This window comes from Mchenga conophoros, linkage group LG8 (assembly GCF_057382185.1).
Source record: "Mchenga conophoros isolate Kocher_MC1m ecotype Shallow Benthic linkage group LG8, M_conophoros_male_GT1.1, whole genome shotgun sequence".
NCBI lineage: Eukaryota > Metazoa > Chordata > Actinopteri > Cichliformes > Cichlidae > Mchenga > Mchenga conophoros.
This window is the reverse complement of record NC_140533.1, coordinates 11,674,744-11,697,473: the sequence shown is the minus strand read 5'-3', so window position 1 is coordinate 11,697,473 and position 22,730 is coordinate 11,674,744. Positions and strand designations below refer to the sequence as shown.

The following is a 22,730-nucleotide window of genomic DNA, read 5'->3' as shown; positions in this document are numbered from 1 at the left end:
GTGTGTGTGTGTGTGTGTGTGTGTGTGTGTGTGTGTGTGTGTGTGTGTGTGTGTGTGGTCTTACACTACAGATTAACTAAGCCGATGAGAAGCGGGCGTGTAAAACTGTTGTGTTTTTGAGCCGCAGGACACAGTGTCCCAAAACACTAACTCAGATATTATTGTAAAGCCACACAAGGCCTCATGGGAGCTTTATCCAAAGCACTCATAAAGGGAATGGCGTCAAGCCGGAGACTGGGCAAACTTGACACACAGATAGCAGTTTGAACTTTTCTCACTCTAAATAGAAATCATGAGGAAGCGGGGTAGGGTACAAAGTCCAGTATTAATCATGCATGCTTTAGGGCATTTGAAGATCTTGGCTAGCAGGGTGCTGATTGCAGAAAACTAGAAAAAAAAATTACTGTCATCATCTTACTATCTCAGTGGTGCCATGTGGGTCATCAGTGTTTGTTGTTGAAATTTAACAAAGCTGTGTGATACCATCACATCTAACACAAGACGGGTTATCAGCTACCTTAGGTCCATGTACGTGCTACATGAACATTTAAGAACAGGTTGACAATTCGGCTAACTGACAAGTGTTAGATGAGAATTCCACGTGTCAGGCAAATATGAACAATCAATAAATATTTTTTTAAATATCATTTATTGTCAATACTGGAGGATAATATATATCATATATTAGGCTATTTGTCATTAGAGAAAAGTGTTGCAGATTGCAAAATACAAAAGGTTTACCAAAAGGCCTTTCTCCATAGCTTCCAGTGTATGCTATGATGTGTATAGGACTACAAAAACAAAAAATTGTACCAGACACACGACACAATGAACCTACCCCTGTTTTTAAAAATAAATGAGACGCAGGGTTAGCTCAAAGGTTCAAAGGGCTATCTTTATAGTCAACCAGTCTAAAACGCTGCACAAGTCACTGTAATAAATAATATCTATGTTTTAGCTTTAGTTTGACTGCTAGAAGATTTTTGAGATGATAGCAATACATGCTCATAATTTTGATATATTGACTAATATATCATGTCCCTGCTTTCATGTCCCTGAAAGCAGGTACATGTGTCATGTCCCTGCTTTCAGGGACATGACACATAAACGGATTTCCCTAGCAACATTTATGCGTAGTTATATACTACAGATGAATTAGACAGGCTCTAGTTTTAGCATCTTTTAGCAACTTTTCTTTTTAGTCTTTTTTTATAATTTTTTGATCGAGTTAAATCCTGCGGTAGAGAATCAGGGAGATGAATGTCCTTCCAAGAGAAGCTTGACGCGTGCATTTATGTTCATATTTGGCCCCTACATGTCAACTCCTGCTTGTTAATGTATCACTGGGCATGTTTGATTGTTTCTGACAGGCCATAATGACCCTAATCCCACTGAGAAATGTCCCAGTGCTCCCAACAATCAGACTGCCACTGTTAATTTTTAATGTAAACACATAAGAGTAGCTACTTTTGGCAAAAAAAAGAAAAAGAAAAAAAAGAATGAGCTTAATTTCCAAAATTCCAAAGTTTCGCTTGAAAAATGACCTTGATATCCTCATGATCATGGATGCATGGAGGACAATAATAACTGAAGGTTTTCACTTTTTCAAGTAATGCAGCACAGAACCATAGACTAAACATCATTACTAGCCCGTCCTTCACATTCCTGATCTTGAGTGAACAACTTGCAAGAAAATGTCAACTTTTTCATTAAAAGCAGATCTTTTTTTTTTTTTTTGATGAACCCACATTTCTCTGTTGCATATGTAACCCTCATAAACTTGGCGTACAACTGATTAACAACGAGGTGACTCGCACGTCATATCCCGTCCTGTCCTAGCTGTGTGCTCTCCTTCTTATCGCCTTTCATGCTCATCACCTCCTCATAAACAGGCTGTCAAAGGCTCGGCTAAATGGAAAGGGAGAAGCAGGCAGCTGCATTCCAACTCCAGGACATGTTGCAATTTGCCCCTTCTGTCTAAGAAGTCATCCAAAAGGCTGGCTAAACCAAACATTTACTGTTTGCACCCAGCTAGGGGTGGGCGATAGTGATGTGTCGGTCGCGAACGAAATGGCTCTTAGAGCCGGGTCTTTGACGTGAACGACGCGAGCCGGCTCCTTATCGCGAGCCGTGTTTTTTTTTTTCTTCTGTCTCTCTCACCCTTTCTCGCACTTTTATTCCGCTTCACTCCGCATGCGAGCCATGTGCTTTGCGCTGGGCAGAGGGGGGAGGGGCAGTAGTTACACTCGCAGTAGCACAGGAACAGAGCGGGAGGGAGAGACGGCGAAAGAGAGCCAAGGACAACAACGCCACATTAGAAAGGTATAGTAATGGTCCACAACTATTTTCAGTTGCGGATGATAAAGGATTCAGAAAGTTTATTCATGCAGGCCCATATGACAGAGAATATGCATCTTCTTTTTGTTTTCATATTTTAATTTATATTTAATTGTGTTGCGGTTTGCAGTGTTTTGTGTTGTTTCACTTTAAATTTGTTTAAATTTAAAGTGAAACAACACAAAAATGTAAATAGTTAAAAGTTGAAATGTAAATGGTTGGTTTTTGTATTATATGATTTCTTTATTACATTTTATGTGGAGTGAATAAACAAAAGTATATTTATGGTGGCTCCTAGAGACAAGGCACATACAAACTTCAAAACACGTAAAAACTACAAAACACGTACAAAACACAACAGAAGTGCTCCAGGATGTGCCCCCCCCCCCCACAGTGTTGAGCTTTTGTTACCTAGTGGCTACACAAGCCGGGAAGTACCAACGACCGGATTTGGTGTGTGGTAGTAACAGGTAAGTGAACTTTTTTTTTATTATTATTATTTGAATATATATGAGTGCTTCTGTATAAATACACAAACAATACACATATGCTTTCAATTGTGTAATTTAACTGATATAGGTAGCTCTGTTTTGGAAGTTCAGTTAACGCTAGAAATGTGTTTTGGAGTTTGTACGTGCTTTGTCTCTAGGGGCCACCCTATATATTTATATATGTATATATTTATATATATACATATATAAATAGGACCAATTTTTTTTACATTAGTAATTCCTTTTGTGCATAATTTTATATTGTTGTTAATAATAAATTAATTAAAGCAACAAAACAACCTGAAGAGCCGGTTTGGAGCCGAAAGAGCCGGCTCTTTTTAGTGAGCAGAGCCAAAAGAGCCGGTTCTCTAAAAAGAGCCGGAATTCCCATCACTAGTGGGCGATATAAACGATATACGATAGAAACTATATAAATTTGGCCAACGATAGAGATTTTGACTATATCGCTCTATCGCGATAGCGCATGTTGATGATGTCATTAAGCTGCGCCTGTTTTGGTCGAAAGCATCGCAGCGGCTAAAACCATTATCATCTGCAAATTATGGCGGGTGACAGTCATAGCAAAGAGATGAAGCACTTTTGAAATATGGGGAAAGACAAAAACTGCGCTTCCTCCACTTCCGTAACATTGATTCATTAATGTTGAATTCTCTCGCAGCTGCTCTATTCCCATGTTGTTGCAGTATATTAATAACTAACCTCGTATTGTGGATGAATAATCTCAGTTGTTCTCCTGACTGAAGTTTGGCCCGTGTATAGCATCCTGCTATGCGATTGCATTTGTCTCTAACCACCAGAATCCGTCACGTTAACTTTTAATGAGTGGAAAAAAAGTTGGCGTTCATCCTCCAGCTTCACTGTGCTAATGTTATGCTAACATAGCTGTGTCGCTAGCAATCACGTAGCACAACATTATATACCAGGTAGTCCAACTTCAGTAACCCTGCAAACACCACTGCTGTTTAGTTTTCTGTCTTCATTTATGTTGGAAGTGGTAGCAGAGCTGTACGTTTTAATTAGTTTCAAAAATCTCTCAGTCAGAAAATGGTATGAAATGTTTAGGTGTAAACTACCGAGCTAACTTCCTGTTAACTTCTAACTCCGTTAAATTTAATAAATTCTGTTTTCATGGATGCCTGGATGTTAAACTTAATTGTTACACCCGATAAAGCAGCAACGCTGATGATTTAATTAAAGATGAAAGAATTTAGATCATTTTTAACTCTTAGTGTTCGTTTGACTTTGGGACCTGAAGCGGACGGAGTTTTGGACCCAGATTACTCTGCGAAGCTCCTCACTATGGCAGCCGTAATGCTCTGACAATCCATCAAGCAGTGCGGCTTACCAAAGTTGTACTAAAACATTTTTTAACAGATTTCTGCACGCCAAAATCGGTTCGAGGTCAGTAAGCACAACCAGAATTCATATATAAGGCACACACTCGATTTTTGAGAAAATTAAAGGATTTTATAGTTTGGAAAATACGTTATACAGAAGAAAAAGAATATATATATATATATATATATATATATATATATATATATATATATATATATATATATATATATATATCGTTACCGCACATGCTTCAAATTATATCGCGATATGAATTTTAGGCCATATCACCCAGCCCTACACCCAGCTAAGGTGAGACTTAGTTAGGCTGCATTCTTGACAACAGGACTAAAAATCTTAGAAGAAGACAGTTTGATGGACTACTGTATATTTGTGTCAGCCATTAAGTTAAACAAACAGTGGTTCATTTATCTAGTCATGTTAGCCGGCACTGCCTCAGAAAAGCCTCTGACTTGAGCAAGAACAGATAGTGGGAAAAGTCTCTCAACAAATGAGGGGAGCTGCAAGGGAAAGGGCTGATTGTAAGCAAATGTCAGAGTCAACACAAACAACTTCTCTTGCAGTTAATTAAAATTAAGCCACGCTCACCTATAATCTTTACCCCCCACATGTCTATTTGCTGCTAAGATAACACCAACAACAGTGAAACCAGGAAATCCAACTTAATTAAACCCTTTTTGGGATGACATTTCCTTTCCAACTCACAGGATTTTGAGAGATTATCAAGACGAGACAAAGCGCGAGTTAGTCACGTTTACAGTCAAACAGGCGTCTCATTAAGAATACACACATCTTCACGTCGATCAAGTCGGAGCCGTTATGAGACATGGGATACAGGTGTTTAACGGGCAAATTTGTATTTGTTTCCCCTTAAAGGCCTTTATCTTATATGTGAAGAACAGGAAACATTTAAAAGTGGGTGAGGGAGAGAAACTGTCACAAAGAGATTCAGATGGCGGAAGGAAAGGTGAGTGACACGAAGCAAAGTGGGAAACTTTCTGCCTCAAGCCTGCTGTTTAATAAATTGTGCCTGCAGAGTGTATGCTGTGGTGTTACAGCTGCCTGTAACATGCGTGATTGATTGCCCTCCGGATATAGCTTAAGGCAACCTGTCTGTCACAGGATTTGAATGCAGCCCTTTTAATAATATTAAAAGTAAACCATGTGCCACCGATGACATGTCAAGTTTGCATAAGTGATACTAATTTTGCACAGCAAACTGAAATTAGCTAAAAAAAAGAGAAGCTATGGGGTGATTGTAGCTCAGTCACCAGTCTGCTTGCCAAAAATCCTCGGGCAAGATACTAACCCCAAGTTGAATGTGTGTAAATGTAAGAGTAGAAGCACTTCCAAAGAAAAGAAAGAACTGCTTTTGTGAATGGGTGTGAGTGAGTGCTCAGAGTAGAAAAGCACTATATAAGAACCAGTCCATTTCAATTGTCATGACACCAGGTAAAGATTATACTATTTCATAATATTATTGTACGTAAAATTATACAGTAGCCACAGCAAAACAGTAGTTTTATGAAATATGTTACTGTTGACCTGGACCAGCACAGCCATTTTTCACACCAGTGCTGTCTGTGGATCGGGGTACAGTATGGTGACACCACACTGTCTCACTCTAACTGCAACACAAGGTGGGTCACTAAATTACCCAAAATGCACAAGCAAAGAAAAATGCAATAAAATATTATTAATCCTCACCCTTTATCTTAAAAACACAACATCAGACACACATATATATAAAAAAACCTGCATGGTCTCATCTACTGCATCCTCATTGTTTTTCAAGGAAACACTGCCACTTCTACTAAAGAAGAAAATAAATACAGATCATGCTAAATAGTGACTCAGTTTGCAGACTGAATTAAGCCTAACAATGAGAAGAGACTAGACGTGAGATCTTTTTATGATTTTCTAATGACATAATGACTTCAGTAGACGATGAGAATCTCTGATCCACCTCTCCCACCAGTCATGAACAAAAACCCTGAAAACTTCCTCCCCAACAGAGAGTGGGCACTCCACCCTTTTCTGGCTGATGACTTGGAGGTGCTAATTCTTATCCCAGCTACTGCACACTTGACTTGTAGAAGCACATCATCTGTGATACATACAGCACGTCATAACCTGTTTGTGACTGACAAAGATGACAAGGGATGAATCATGGCAGCTTTCAAGAAAATGAAGGTGAATGCTGAATGCCGCATATTCCAGGAAAAATGAACAAATTCTTTTTTCTTTTTTGTGAAAGGCAAGCCAGTGTGCTTCCTTTGTGGTGAGGTGCTGGCAATAATGAAAAGGGCAAAGGTTGAGCGCTGCTACAGTTTTGAAACATGCTAAACTTGATGAGTAGAGAGGAGAAATGCACTCATAACTGAAAATGAATCTTCATCTTTTTGAGTTTGAGTGCTCAAAAAGCATCTTTCACACAACAACAGACTGACAGCGAGAATATTACGTGTGCAGGTTTTGTGGTGAGTGCAATTTATAGCCAAGAAGTTGAAATCTAATGGGGCTAAGTAACACAGTAGCTATAGACCTTTTTGTTGGTCTTTCGTTTTTGCATCCCTCGGTATGTGTTCATAATAGTGTGGCCCTCAGACAACTATATAAAAATTTAAATGGCCCTTCACATGAAAAAACAAAACCCAACAATCAAACACATGGAGAGTGAAGTAGAAAACACACAGTGCAACATAGGAAGCCCATCAGCCCATTGGGAACGTTACTTTAAAGTGCAGACTTCACAAAGGCCTGAAATAATTATCCACTGCCAAAAACACACAGCACTTGCAAATTCAGCATTCTAACACAAAGGTAGAGAAGAAACCCAGAGTCAGAGGGAAGTGGAATGTGAGCGGCTCCTGCCACAGCCAATCAGCGTGCAGCCTTTATTCCTACCTGTACCTGTGTCTACTGAGCTGTGCCAGTATATGCACATAATTTAGCCTGTACTTTATAGTCAGTGCTAATTATAAAACAAAGCATTTCAGTCTTTTCAACATTCATGCTGAAAGACTTTCTTCATCGAGTAATTTAATGCCTTAGGAAACGAATAAATGTGTAATAAATTACTTCTTTGAGTAATTACTCAAACAATGAGTAGCTGTGATGAATCCAGGTCACTGTACTTTCAGGAAACAAAGAAACTACATGAGGCGGTGAGCACACACTTCGCTTTCATATCATTCACAGTAAGCACGCCTAGTTCTTAACACACTTAAAGAACATTTGCCTGCATTTACAGAACAAAGTCGATGACTCATCTCTGGTCAAACAGTGATGAAAGAGTGTGCATGAAGTAGAAAACATGGCTCACACAGACTCACCTTCACTTTGCATCTCAGGATTTTCATATATTTATGTCAGGGCAATTTGGATATATATATATATGTTAATGCCAGCATGAACAATAACAGCAAACTACAAAAGCCTAAGCCTTACAACTATCATAATGTCAAATTATCTACTTTAAAGATTTACATTCTTGCAATATGGACTAGACTAAGATTAAATGTCTCTCTATAATGACAAGCATCACTGTTAGTGCATTTAAATGTTTATACAAAAGGGAGAAATGTAGGAATACACTGCAAACCACTTTCACACATAGCAGACTGCTGATAAACTTTGTTCTCTTTTTTTCACCAGGATACTTTTTTAGTGGAAATTAAGTGCAGACGAAAGAGGAGATGACAACAATGTCATACAGTTGAATAAAGAAAAAAGAAAGGACTCCGCACCTGTAGACAGGCACCCACACTAACAGGGTATCTCAGCTGGACAAACATCCTGTTTGAAAACCACCATCTGTCTTTGGTGAAACAGTAACAGGAGACCAAACTAATTTAGAGGCAGCTCAACAAATTAAACATGGCAGGACATCCCCTAGATGATAAAGAAACTCACTTTTTATTGGCAACAAGTGAAACCTAGTCTGAAGCGGGCAAAGAAAGTTCAGCTTGTGGTTGCAGGTTTGTCTCCTGTCACTGGATGAATAATATCGTCAAGTACTGCTGCAGGGTGTAGCCCCCCCTTCCACACACACACACACACACACACACACACACACACACACACACACACACACACGTGTATTTATATCCTTGTGGGGACATCTCGTTGACATAATGCTTTCCCTAGCCACTTACCCTAACCCTAACCATCAAAAATGAATGCCCAACCGTGACCCTTACCCTAAACCTAACCATAACCTAATTGTAACCCTGACACTAAAACCACATTTTGAGTCTCAAAAATGCTTTCAAACTGTTTGTCCTATACTTGTGTTTGTCCCCACAAGTATAGTAAACTACCAATTTTTGGTCCGCATGAAGATGTTAATACCCGTCCACACACACACACATAACTGACAGAGAAATATACCGATCAGGCAAAACATTGTGACCACCGACAGTTAAAGGTAAATAACTGATCTTCTCTTCATCATAGTATCCGTCAGTAGGTAAGATATATTAGGGATTAACTGAACATTTTGTCCTTAAATAGAAATGTGTTAAAAGCAGGAAAAATGGACAAACGTGGGGATTTGAGTGAGTTTGACAAGTGCCAAATTTTGAAGAGCCTGGCCTGTGTTGTCTGATCCAACAGATGAGCTACAGTAGCTCAGATTGATTCAAAAAGTGCATCACGGTTTGTTGTGTATAGGGCTGCATAGTCACAGACCAGTCAGGGTGCCTATGCTGACTCCTGTCCACCACCTAAAGCACCAACAATGGGCACGCAAGCAAGAGAACTGCAACACACAGTAATGGTCCAGTGACCTGGTCTTATGCATCACATTTTCTTTTACATCAATTGGATGACCGGGTTTGTGCGCATCGCTTAACTGTATAACACCTGGCACCAGGTTGCACTATGGGAAGAAACAAGCTAACAGAGCAGGCTTGCCCAAAGCAGTTTGATGCTTTGGGCAATGTAACATCCTTGGCATGTACCATCTAAATGGACTGGTTCTTATATAGTGCTGTTCCATCCTATCAGAGCACTCAAAGTGCTTCACACAACTTACCTCATTCACCCAGCCCTTTTTTCTATGCTCTAAGTGCTTTCTATTTAACATTCACACACATTCACACTCCAATGTCCAAAAGCCACCCCATGGTCTACAATAATACCTAAGCATTGTTGTAGACCATGTACAACCTTTCATGGAAACTGAATGCTGTGAAGGCTGTGGCCTCTTCAGCAGGCCTCAAAGCAAAAATGGTTCAGAAATGGTTTGAGTAGCACAACAATGAGTTTAAAGTGTTGACTTGGCCTCCAAATTCCCCAGATATCAATCCAATCACCCATCTGTGGGATGTGCTGGACACCTTGCAAAACTGCTGCTAACATCTTGGTGCCAGATACCACACTACACCTTGAAGGGTCAAGTGGAGTCCACAACTTGATAGGTCAGGGCTGTTTTGGCACCAACACAATATGAAGCAGGGGTCATAACGTTATGCCTGAACGGTGTACATACAAATGTATACATGTAAACAGGAATACACATACCGCTGGACTAAACCTGACCACATGCTTCTCAGTGACGCCATACCTCAGTAGTGAACCATGAAGCCAGAAATCACAAGAGGCTCACAGTATTAGTAACAGTATTACTATTAAAATGTTGTCCATTGCTGTATGTAAAAGAAGAGAAGTAGCTGTGGGAGACACAGATGGACAGTCAGCCACACAGCTGTAACAGAGCTGACAGCAACCCATGTTGGCGTGCATGTTCAGTGCCAAGTTTCTCTCAGATATTACTCAGCTTATATAAAAGAAGTGCAGGTGTGCATGAAACATCTGCCTTTACCTGCTAATGCCTGGAAATTTTCCAACGCCAGATTTTTTTTTATCTCTCTTTGTTTACATATTCATTTCATACATCTATTTATTTATAAATATTTATTTAGCCTTTTATCAGTAATAAGCGTTGGAACATCCTATATTTATACCAGCACTTATTTGTATTTTACGGACGCACAACAAGTTGCAGCACACGCACACTTCCTAAAAAAAATACCAAGTGTAATCCAATACTTGTGGATCATTTCTCTCTTCAAAGGTGAAAAATGGCATGAAGACAGAGAGGTACTGGAGCATATGGGTTTTTCAAGCTACAGGTAGCTCCCAGTAGCCTGGAGGCTAGCTTCTTTTCTGTGCAGCTGAGGGCATTTATGCAACCGGGGGAGGAAAGAGGGAGGGGATCTCTTACACTTTTGTTAAGATAAAAACAGTCCTCACTGCAGGTATTTCTAATGAAAGCGCCACCATAACCAATCTGCTCTGTGGAGATTAGCAGGAACCCCGAGCCGTGCTGGGATCCATTTCAACATGTTTTTAGAAGCCGTTTTTGTGCTGCTACACAGAATGCAACTCATGTCATTACCAGCTGATTGGATACAGCGAATAACTGCGTTAAGATCAGGGCCCGTAACCATGGTAAAGGGATTTTATACCAACAGCCGTCGCTCAGCATAAAATCACTTTAACCCCATTTTAACCTACTTTTTACTCCAAATTTCTATTTGATCTTCTATTTGAAAAAGATTCTGTGTCAGTGTAAAACCTACTGGCTTGCATGGGATAGACATGAAAGTGTTGCATCGAGGCATGACACTAGCCCTTTGATAGACCTCGTTCAATGACAAAGACCACTATCACATATGTATTAGCAGGAATGTTGGATTACAGTCACGTTTACGGCCCACAGACTTCTATCACTGACCAGTCCAGTGAACAGTTCTATTGACTGTATAAGGCCCTTACAGAGCTTACAACCCATTGCACAATACTGTACTGGAGCACGTAAACGACACAAAAAGCTGTGATAAAAGATTGAAAAAGTAAAATCACCGGGGTGCTTTGAGAAACAGGGTTTGCCAGAAAAGTTTACTTGTATCGAAACATATGACGAAAGGTGACGTATGTTCCTGTGCATGTTCTAACTGAACATCAGATGTGTGTACAGTGGGTGGACCAGTTTAATTTTCACCTCGCAGCAGAAAGGGGAAGGCCCCGTCAAATTAAATCGTTGACTTTCATAGCCTCTGGCTGCTGCAGTCAGACAGGGATGATCCTCGATCCCAGCCACGTCAACTCTGGCGTATTCATCAGTCAAAAGAATGTGTTATTTTTTCAGCTTTCATCTGTAAAATGAAGCAGTTTTTGGATCAGTTTGAGTCAAATATTTGGAGTTTTTATGTGTATTCTCTCTTGGATAATCATTCGCCCTCCTGTCTTGTCTCAACCTGAAACCTGGCAGGTTGTAACTGTGCAGAGAAGAGTAATACATTCCTAAAATACCATAAGGTCAGGGGACTGGAAGAGCCAATAGGTGGCCAGCTGACTGCCCTGTTTCCCCCCCTTCCCTGAAACAACAGAGAAAAAAAAAAAGACCTTCTCGGGGAAAAAAATCTCTCTGAGACCTTAAATGGGTGATCCAAACAGATAGGGGGAGTGGGGAGGTGAATAGTTGGCACAAATTGGCCTCAGGTAGTTCTTGGATTATTTGGGTAAAGCCCATCCCCAACAAGAAGCAATGCTGATCTACTAATTGGATGTGCAACCCATATTCAAAATATATTGTTGAAATTCAGCTCAGCAACCATTTAGTGTAACTGGATAATAACCTGCATCTTAGAAGGTTTCAATTAAAAACAACAACAACAAACAAACTCTTTATTCCAGAAATGGGAGTGGAAGCCATTTGACTCGACTGGTATCCTGAACTCTGACTCACAAGGACAACAAAGAACAGTGTTCTTCTCTGTACATGTCATGACTGGTGCATACGTCTTGGCGTTTTTCAGATATTCACACTGCAGTTCCAGCCAGAGAAAATATGTCGCTAAAAGCTGTGGGGTTCATTGAGACAGATATGCAACCACAAAAGAAACTTATTTTAAAATCCCTTCCTCTAAGACATTGCAGACACCAGCACACTGTTATGTCTTTACAGAGTCATGCACTCTTATCGCCTATTGACTCGGCCAACTATTGTTTTGTGAGCGCCACTATCTCCAAACCACATATCAAAGCGGGTTTCACTTATGTCTCGTAAGATGAAATAGGTGACATCAACAGCATTGTGTTTTTCCCTGCAGATGTGTGCTACACTGCATGCCCACAACATGACATGCCCTGCTGTGTGATGTGAATCTTTAAGCAGAAGACGTATTTTCAGTGTGAGATTTAGGCTACAATTATATTAATATTGCAGTAACGTTAGTTTTTATGGGTTAAACAGAGCTAGCAGCATAGCTAACACTGGCCAATAACCAGCACATATGGACTTACGCTTGGCAGTACAGGAGTATGTTATTCAGGTAATTCATGCAGACATATATTTCTTCCCCTTTCCAGTTTTATGCAGAACCATCTAGGTTTATACTTACAGCTCAGACATGAGAGTGAGTTTGGTCTTCTAATCTAATCTGTCATTGCATGACTTGCAATGAGAAATAAACCTTATATCTAACTTCACTGATGAGAGCACAGAGGAAGTGGGCTCTGATCTGAAACGTTTCTTCATGCTTTACTCTTCAAAGCAGAACGACACTGATAACAGCACATTACAAACATGCTGTGTGATCATGGAAGCGGATGGATGAAGGGGCTGCTCTAATTGACCGAGTGAAATCCTATACTGCACAGTAACACAGTTTGAGGAGCTCTCATTAGAAATGCCACGAAGACAGCAAAGACGCGACATCCCTGAACATCAACAGATACAAAAGCAGTCACTTCCTATGTAAATCCTTGCAAGTGCTCCACACTGGTGTTAAGCTGTGAAGTGTTACAGGCCAGTAAAAGCTTTAACAGGAAACAACCCCAAGTTCTCTCTAGCCGATAGCGGCAACAATAGTTCCACCCAAATTCCAAATACAGAGTGAGTAGATGTGCAAATGTTTACTTTACAAATATTTAATAACTGAATATAATACAGCCACCCACATCATGACTGAAAGTTCAATCACAATGCACTGAAATGCACATCAGGATAAAAATGCTCTTATTGTACCAGGACTGGCTTCCAAACTAGAAGCATACACGTGGTTTACAAACCAGGATTTATCTGTGTTCAGAGAACTGTGAATGCTGGTTAAAAACAAGTGTGTTTGTGAGTGTTTCCACCAACAGCTGGACCAGCAGCAGAAACTATTAAAAATAAATCTCATCTATTCACTTTAAACAATGCGATTTTCAGTTTCGTTCATTATTGTTGCAATAATGAATAAAAAAAGACAAACCGAGCAAGTAAGAAAAAAAACTGACAGTGAGATAAAACAAATTTGTGTAAAAGTCATGTAATATGGTGATCGTGTAAAAAAAACAAAAAAAAACAACAGTTTTGCTTTCAAAACAGGTCACATCAGGCCGAACGTGTTATGAGACACGTTTTCTACACGTTGACAGTGCACGGCAAAGATTTACAACGCCGCCGGGTACGAACTTCGTCGAATTACTTCCAAAGAGCGTAGAGCACCTGTCCTATATTCTCACTGTACTAGAACAAATGTCTGGTTTGGTCTAACTAAATCTGCAGACGTGGTCTCCAGCAAGTTGTTTCTCTCACAGGTAGTATGTAAGTGGAGCAAAGAAACGCTCGACAGGTGACAATAAAGCGTCGTATCCTACTTTTGCGCAGTTAACCGTGCACAGTACGAGGTGAACAGAAAGTGCTGCTTTACCACGACTGTTTGCCTGCCGACATATTACCTCTAAATTAAAAAAAAGAAAATATAAAGCAATTTCTGAAAAATGCATTATCCAACTATACTTACAGATACTGTCTGGAGCCCACCGTCTGCTCATGCAAAGCTACAGAGAACCCAAACAAGCTCCCCCTGGTTTTCCCCTCTTTGATCACAGGAAACCGTTCATCTATATTAAATCCAGTGCAAGTTTGCGTCCAGTGGCACACGGCCAAAACAGCGCAGAGTAAAAGTCTTTCAGACATGTTTCCGTTGTTTTCTCCCTTGTTAGGTGCACTCAGCTCTCGCAGGTCCACGATCAGCGAACGAGCATGGGGTCCGAGTGGCAACTCTGCCGCAATGAGCTCCAACAGGTAGGCTGCTGCTTCGCAGAGACCTGCCCATTAACAGCCCCTCTGTGCAAAGTCACTGCCTAGGTGTCGGCGCCTCATGCTCGCTCCGCTGCCCTGCCCCTAGCGGTGTCCCTCCCTTCCTGTCAGATCTCGACATCCTTCAGAAGCAAGTGCATTAACTACAGGGAGCTGCAGACTCTAGTGGTGTGCGATACAGCGAATTTTAATATCAATCCGAAACCAAGTAAATACATGGACCGTTTTGTTGATACCAATACCGATACTTGTAAAGGCAGCTTATACAGGGAGAAGCAGTGTGCTATGATTTATGAAATGTATCATCAATTTGGAAATCCTCTACACATTTTAATGACCGCGTGATCGGTGCGATTTTCATTTTCCACAATAATTAGTTGATACAACAAAACACACCTTTCAGCTTTTCGTCTCTTTTAATGTAATTTGAAGCTAATTTTTTTAGGAGACCTGAAATGTAGACGTGCCTATCTCTAAAGCACTTTATGTCAACTTCTGTTGTTTAAATGTGCTATAGGCTGTATAGGATTTTTTCATTGTGCACGTTTGAGGTATATTTTTTCATTGCCAAGAAAATTATTTAAATAAATCAGTGCAGTGGGGTGAATACTGAACTTGGGGAAGAGAAATAAAGTATCCTATCCTATCACACTAGTATTGATCCGATACCAGTACCAGCTTTGGTATCAATATATATTTGGACCTCTAGCAGACATTCTGTAACTGTGGTTAATGGTGTGAAAACCTCGTCTGTCACTATAACTACTTGTCACTCTTATAAACCTCCTGTTCCTGCTCTCTATCGCTCTGCTGGCTGACAGAATCAGCAAGTCACTCTACAGAGGAAGACTTGTGAACACTAAACAAAAGCTACGAACGTAAGTAGCTTTTGATTTAAGGACTGCATCTTAAATGGCACCGTACCGAAATGTCTGCTATTTTTGTTACCACACACACACACACACACACACACACACACACACACACACACACACACACACACACTGCTGCAGTGGCGAATGGTTTGCTTTAAAAGAAAAGGAAACAAAACTCAATATGACAGGATTTCCGCTCGTAGCAGACAGCTAATTTGAATCAGGCATTTCACACATCAGGATTACTCTTGAATGCTCTGACTCTAAAAAAAAAGATATTTAACTTTTCCATATGCTTATCAACATCATGAAACCATCAGAGGAGTTTCTTCCAGCTAAATGATCTCTGTTTTAGTATTTTCAGTTTATATTTTGAGTATTTTTAATCTAAGAGTTGCATGATATACATGGCCCGCCCCTCACATGAGCACTCTTGTGACAGCCACCGTTTGCCTCACTCCACTGCCTATTGCTCAAACTTCTGGTGTCCAATGGGAAGTTTATTAAACCCTTAATCTCCTTAGTGAGTTCATGGAACAGGCCAGAGTTTTTAAAGCAGCCTTTCCTTCTCTCAAATCTCCCTCCACCCCAGTTCCTCTCAGGTTTTTTTTGTACTTGCTTCCTTTCTTTATCAAGAAATTGCAGCTCCATCTCCTCCCTATTTTCCTGTACTCCACAGCAATGTGCTATCTTTCATCATGTCTACTTTATTGGCTGACCACTGGCTAAAACCTGGCCTAGCTGACCTTCTCTAATTGATGGAGTAAGCTCCCACTCTCCCCCTTCATCCTTTAGGAGTTGCTCTCTCCCAGAAGTACTCTCTCCTTCATCCCCAGTGAAATAATGCCCCTTGGGGGGTTGTAGTTCACTGTGCACTTTTCACAGGCAAATTGCAAACACTTCATCTACTATTTTTAAAGAAAAAAGTGTGTCTCAGGTATTTAGTGCAGGTTTTTTAGTCATTGCAACTGCTCATAGGTCTTCAACATCACTGTTTGGATATACACAAGAAAAAGTGTGTTGGAAAACAAAGAGAACAGCTGCAACGAGCAGGTTAAGTTGCACTCCACAGATTTTAGTGTAGCATGAAGTCTGCCCTGGAAATTGGTTGGAGGTCATGTGTCTGACACCCTATACTTTTCAATCAGTTGTAGTATAGCAGCATTGGTACATTTGGGGCACTATCTTGCAAATGAATGTTCTTCTTTTACACAGGTGAGTGCACAAAATGTCTGTGTCTACAGTGTCAACATCCTGTTGTGACCTTATCGAGGCACTCATCTGGTACAGCGCTGACGTTAAACAGATACGAGCGTGCTCCAACTCAGCGGAAGACAAATGTCCTGAGAGGAACTTAAAGCGAAAAAAGAACAAGAGATGAGCAGCCTGACCTCCCCCTTTAGACTGGTCTGTGCCATACCATTCCATAGTAAAAGGGCTGCAGAACATCTGATCCTTAACCCCTTTAGCTCTTAGACCTGCCTTTTTATCACCTAAGAAGTGTCCCCTGGGAAGCTGACAGATAATGACAAACCCCGTCTCTATGTATTAGCAATGTGAAATTGCGCTGACAGCCAGCTGTAAATCACTTTTATGACTCTGTTTCTTTTCATAGAATTAATGGGAGTTTAAAAAATACAAAAACTATATCTAAATATCTAAATTAGTCACAAAACAGGAGTTCACTTTAAGACCCTACATACAGGAAGAAAAAAAATGTTCCAACTTTTAAATATGTATTCCCCTGACCCACATGTAAGCTAACACCAGTCTTTGTGAACCATGGGGAAAAAGAGCAAAATACACTTGGTTCCCCTAGAGTCTCTGTTCTGGAACTGTTAACCCACAAGACACACATTGTAATTTGCAATTTATCTGCCGGCTTCCTGTTTTGTTTTTTCTCTACCAAATCAACCACCATCCCATCCCCCATCACCATAGTGCATAACCCACTCAAAAACCTAAATTCAACCCTTCCCCTAATTCAAATTACTACAATGTTTGTCTTTCTGCACCAGAACATCCACTTAATTCATCAGGTTAGGATTATATGCTTATAGCATCTTCATGCTCAGCTTTCCTGCTGCTTTGTGCTTTGTTACATACTCCAAACTGAGCTCTATGAAGGCCTCCATTGACAGAATGCTGAAGGCTGATGGGGTGGATGCTATGTGGAGTTCTGATCTGAATGCCTGATAGTGGAAATGGACTTGTGTATTGTAGAGGGCTGTGGAAAGAGCAGAAATGTGAGGGCATGATTATCCTCCATAACAGTCCCATAATAATTAATCTTCCTGACAGGACTTTGTACTGTACTCCCCTGCCTTGTAAACCTGAAATTACACAGATTTTTTAAAAGCATAACTAGATGGCATCCTCATCTTGAATTTCTATGAATATTAATCCACATTAGCTGAACCGGAGAACAGAACATACAGAGCAGAACATTGACTAAATATGAAACACAGCACGCTCTCACACCGAGCCCTGGCTGCCCGGTGACGGCTGAGCTGCTTGTTGCCATGGAGCTGAGAGTTGCTATGAAGGCAGTATGTTCCGAGCGGCGGTAATGTCTGTCGAGGACACTGTGGTCTGTTTAAACTCCAGCAAGTCCTCTTGCTGGGCTCAAATGACCTTTCGCAGGACAGAACACAATCTATTCAGGAAACCAAAGAGTATTTATGCACAAAGCACACAAATAATGTGTTCTTTATAGCAGTGTGGACACAACTTCTTCTGCACTCTTAGTGTACCTATATAAAGTGAACTTTTGTCCAACCAGCAGGAGATAAAAGACAACAAACTCCATTTTTTCCCTGTTGTGTGACTTGAGCTGTCTGGCCCCAGGGTAATCTATTTTTATAACAAAATATGAATAAAACATGAGCGTAATCTAATAATATGACATTTATTCTCATAAGCGTGAATATTGTAGCTAGTTTTTAAAGAAAAAAGTTGCAGGCAGCACAGCACCACTGTAGGGCAGTCCATAAAGAGGTCATAGTCACATCGCCCCATTATATCTCCCAACAAATGTTCACAACAGTAAGAAACAACTGACAGTTTGGTATGAAGGCAAGAATTTTACCCATTTTATCAACTGAAATCTCATTATTAGACAGATCTTTAGCTTGAGATTGAGGAAGCAAAGGATGGAACCCCCTTAAGGGCCACCACACACATTATGATTATATATGGAACAGTTTGCCTGAGATTTCCATCTTCCTTGTTTCTGCGGTTTTGCCGAATCCTCATTTGGGAGTGGGAGTGTGGCGTTTGAAGTTTTCCATGCATCTGTGCCGTATACAAATGTGTTCATGGTATGTGTCTGTGTAGGTGTAAATATTTGAGAGTATATGCTCACATTTGTTCATATGAGCGTGGGGGGATTTATGTCAGGATTCACATGTCTGTGTTTGGTTTGTGTGTGTAACGGGAAGGAAATGCAGCAGGGGTTTAGGACCCGCGCATGTCTGGGGTGGGGGGTGTAGGGTGGTCCTCTGGTGCTGTAGCATAGGAATGTATAGCCTGAAGAAGAAGGCGTGGCCCTGAACACTCTCCCTACTGTCCAGAAGCACCTGTTTTTCAGCTTAGCTTTCAGATAGAGAGCTGGGAAACAGTGGGATGTAATGACTGCATGACAGCTGCTTCAATTCCACAATTCACACACTCATTTCTAACTCAGTCCCCAGATACCGAACACATTTTATCTTTAAACTTCTTTAAAAACAGTAGTTTTGCATTTGGAGAGTTGACTTAGGGATTGATAGCAATTTCATATCTTTTACATTAAAACTGAAAAAAGGAAAACATAATTTTACCTGCCCAAAACCAACCAGTTATTGGTTAATTTCTCCTTTAGCCAGTTCTGTAAGCTGTAGAAAAGCCAAACTAAAAAAAAAAGAAAAGAAAGAAATGAATGATTTGAGCTTTAACAGGGAGTGCCAGGTTATTTCTGAGGAGTGAACAGTAACTTCCTGGTAACCTCAAGGTGACAAAGACTCTAACAAGACAAATAAATAACATAGTACCCAGTGACCTTTAAAAGTGTCGGCACAGACGGATTTTTGTTCCCCTCAGAGAGGGGAAGCTCACTGGCTGCTTGCTATAGTGTACTACACAGCTACGAGAGAGAAACGCTGAGCCTCCAAATAACCTCTTAAAGGTGCAAAAAGGCACCTTTAAGAGGTTATTTGGCTTGAACCAATCACTGTAATCTCAGGAAGAACTAACAACTGAGATTGTTTTTGCAAATGCTGGGGGTGACAGGAATGTTCTTAATGGACTATATAACCTGCTAGAAATGCACTTAGTGCGATTTGCTGACACGAAAATAAAATAACAAATATTAATCAATTCTAAACTGTCATGAAACATTGCGTTAAAAGTAAGAGAAATGTAAGTTAACGATTGAGGAGCAAAAATGAAATTAAAGCACTGACACCCTCTCAGCAGGGTTTAATCATTAAAACGGAGTGACTGGATGCAGCATTCCTTTCTCTGCTCGTAGAGAAACTTTTGTTTGAAAGAACAATTCAGTGCTGAGGAGTCATAGGTAGGTCTACATAAAGAAATACCCGAGGGGAGGCTGGGTTTGATTTGGCTTAATGCCCAGAGGGCCGATAACCTTGGGCATGAATTCTCAGTCTGAAAGATAGAGAACGAATAACCACAAGAAAAATGTCCAAAACAATACAGTTATTATTCACCCAGTGCAACTTAGTTATATATGACAGTTAGATCTTCAAAGGAGTGGCAGAGTAAAGGAGCTATTTCTCTGGGGAGTGATACCAGCTTGACCTTTAGTCAGAAATCAGTCATAACAAAACTCCCTCTGACCACACCAGTCATTAGGAATAGCTTTTGTATGTGTGTGAGAAAGCTCGGGAAAATATCTCACCCTTCTTCCTCCACCCATGGGGACTCATTAACTTAGAACTTGATACTTAACAACCCTATGAAGCCCACACCGTCACTTGGCTGCAATGTTTACTAAAGGAGCAGCTATCTATCACAGAGACTTAAACAATCCCCTTTCTGTCACAGAGGGCAACATTATGTTTATGGGTACACGGGGCAACATTGTGTGCTGCAACAGTGTAATCGCTGGAGATGAGGCATCATGAAAAGATGGGGAGCTGGCATGCAATTGTCTCTGAAAGTAGCCTCGACAAACCCCCAAAATGATATTCCCATTTAGATTCACCTAATCCAATTGTTAACAACCTCAATATTCTTCACCCTGGATAATAGGTAGATATACAGGGCAGTAAATCTGATGCATGTTGCTGTGACTGGGCGTAATTTTATTCCGTGGACAGACCATTGAGTGATGAGACAATCTGGAGGGCAAACGCAGTAAATCTGAACAGTGTGGTGGCCCATTGCTCCTTCTATCTCTGTGCTGTGGTGAAATGAGTTGCTGTGATTTACAGTGCTGCTTTATAAAGCCTCCTTCCTGTCTGTGCAGCATATACTGTAGGCTGTCTGGTTTCCTGACCCCAGCTTCACTGGTTATCCCTTCGACTTCCTATAAACACTCGCCCTCTTTTGATCGGCTGTTTGCTGTGGATGCTCCGTGACCACATGGTGCCGTTTTGTTTATATCTTGCACGACCTGCAAGTAAACGTTGGGGCATAAAAAGATGTGTTTTTTGATTGGAAACATGTGTTGGTTTTTGACGAGCGGCTCTTGGTTCTCCACGTGTTGAGATTGGCAGATGGTCAAGATTGGATTTGTAATAAAACTGCAGGAAGGTTTCATAAACTGACTGCACAGTTAAGGCAACTGGAGCTACAAAGATTTACATCTGAAAGACTTTCCGTACTGGTAAATTGTGAAAATATTCTTAAAACCTTGTGCGTACCACTCTTGATACAAAACACTGTGCCTGTGCGCTAATCCACTCTGTCCCTCTTTAACTCTGTGTGTGTGAATGCAGAGCTGCCATGCGCATTTTCCACTCAATTGAATGGCCCTCTCAGATCATTAAATATCCATTCATTTGTGAGGGACACTGGGAGGAACTCAGCAGCAAGGCAAATACAGAGAGGCCTGTCTGAGGGGCACCGCACTTCACAATGTGACCTGGAAGAGGATGGGTGGCAATACCACTCAAAAATGCCCACCGACTCAGTACGTAGCCATATATATATATATATATATATATATATAGAGAGAGAGAGAGATAGATAGATAGATAGATAGATAGATAGATAGATAGATAGATAGATAGATAGATAGATAGATAGATAGATAGATAGATAGATAGATAGATAGAGAGAGAGAGAGAGATAGATAGAGAGAGAGATATAGCTATATTTAAAAGTTCAGATTCAGATAAAGTTAATTAGCTAATCTACTCTAAAATCTGTATCTGTAGCAAGTAAATGTACCCCCTGAGGAACAAGTGCTTCTGTTTTTCTGGTCTAGACTTGGTGTTTTTACTTCTCTCCTGGGGACACCAAATCCTGAAAAAAAGGAAAGGGGAAAAAAGAAAACCCGCCAATACAGGAGGGAGTGGTGGTAGGATACTCAACCCCTGCAGCAAAATATTTCTGCATATACTTTCACACTAACGCTCCCAGGCTGGCTTTAGCACCTGATTGTCTCAGATGTGCAACATTTAATTCAAGGGACATGAATTCAAAAACACGGAGATGAGAACACACAGAGTTTGAAAGAGAAATGTGCTGGAATGGGAACTCCCGACTTTCGCCATGCTTAGACATGCCTACGAAAATCTATGCTGTGTTAACAAGCCCACCAGATAAGTAGGTGGATGTCTTACACAAGACCTTTCTGTGATTTTTCTTTCAAGCATTCATTTTCCAGTCAGAGGTAGTCGGTGGGAGCAATTTTAGGCCACAGAAAGGTGCTGAACACTAGCTGATTTTATGTGCCTTAAAATGTGAAACTCTTCGGAATTTAGCATTTTATTATTAACAGTTACGCCACAACTAGAAGTGAATTACTGTTAATGTGTGAGGTCAGATCAGAAGCAGAAATGCCAATACATTTGATAGTGTTTATGGGAAAAAGTGGTGTCACACTGACTGCAGATTTCTTATAGATAGGCTGCTTCCAAGGAAGCACTTTCATCTAATTTGTATGTTTCAGACTAAGCCCGAATAAACATGTCTGGATTTGGGTGGGGCTTCCTGCTGAAATCCTGGGAGAGGGCATCTCAACCCATAGACTCAGGAGAGTGTTGTATATTCACTCTCCAGGGATCAGTGCTAGAAGAGACTATGACAAAAGGGGTGAAGGGTCAAGATGGACTGTCAAAAATTGGTACCGAGAGTCATGAGAGACAGAGACATTTGCAAATATTACACATAGTTTAAATTAAAGTTTAGTGGGAGGTTCTGGATGGCAGCTGGCTGAAGAAGCAGATAGCTTTAAATTACAAATCATGGCAAGTCTAGCCTTGTGAATCCACTTGGCTCATGGCCCATTTAGAGAGTGGCCTCAATGAATGGAAAAGTTTGAGTGGTAGGTGAACAAAGGGGTGGTAATCAAAGAAGTCTCTCTCTTTTGATCACTCCCTG

General features: G+C 40.6%; 1 protein-coding gene across 1 annotated transcript in view; it reads right to left on the bottom strand.

Moving 5' to 3' along the window:
* The window catches only part of itga3b (integrin, alpha 3b), a 29,049-nt gene extending 14,721 nt beyond the window's left edge, over nt 1-14,328 (bottom strand). Inside the window, exon 1 of the mRNA XM_085284093.1 lies at nt 14,006-14,328. Coding sequence (XP_085140219.1) covers nt 14,006-14,181 — 176 coding nt within the window. The 5' untranslated portion in view covers nt 14,182-14,328. The remainder of the gene's footprint in view (nt 1-14,005) is intronic.
* Nucleotides 14,329-22,730: the final 8,402 nt, after the last annotated feature.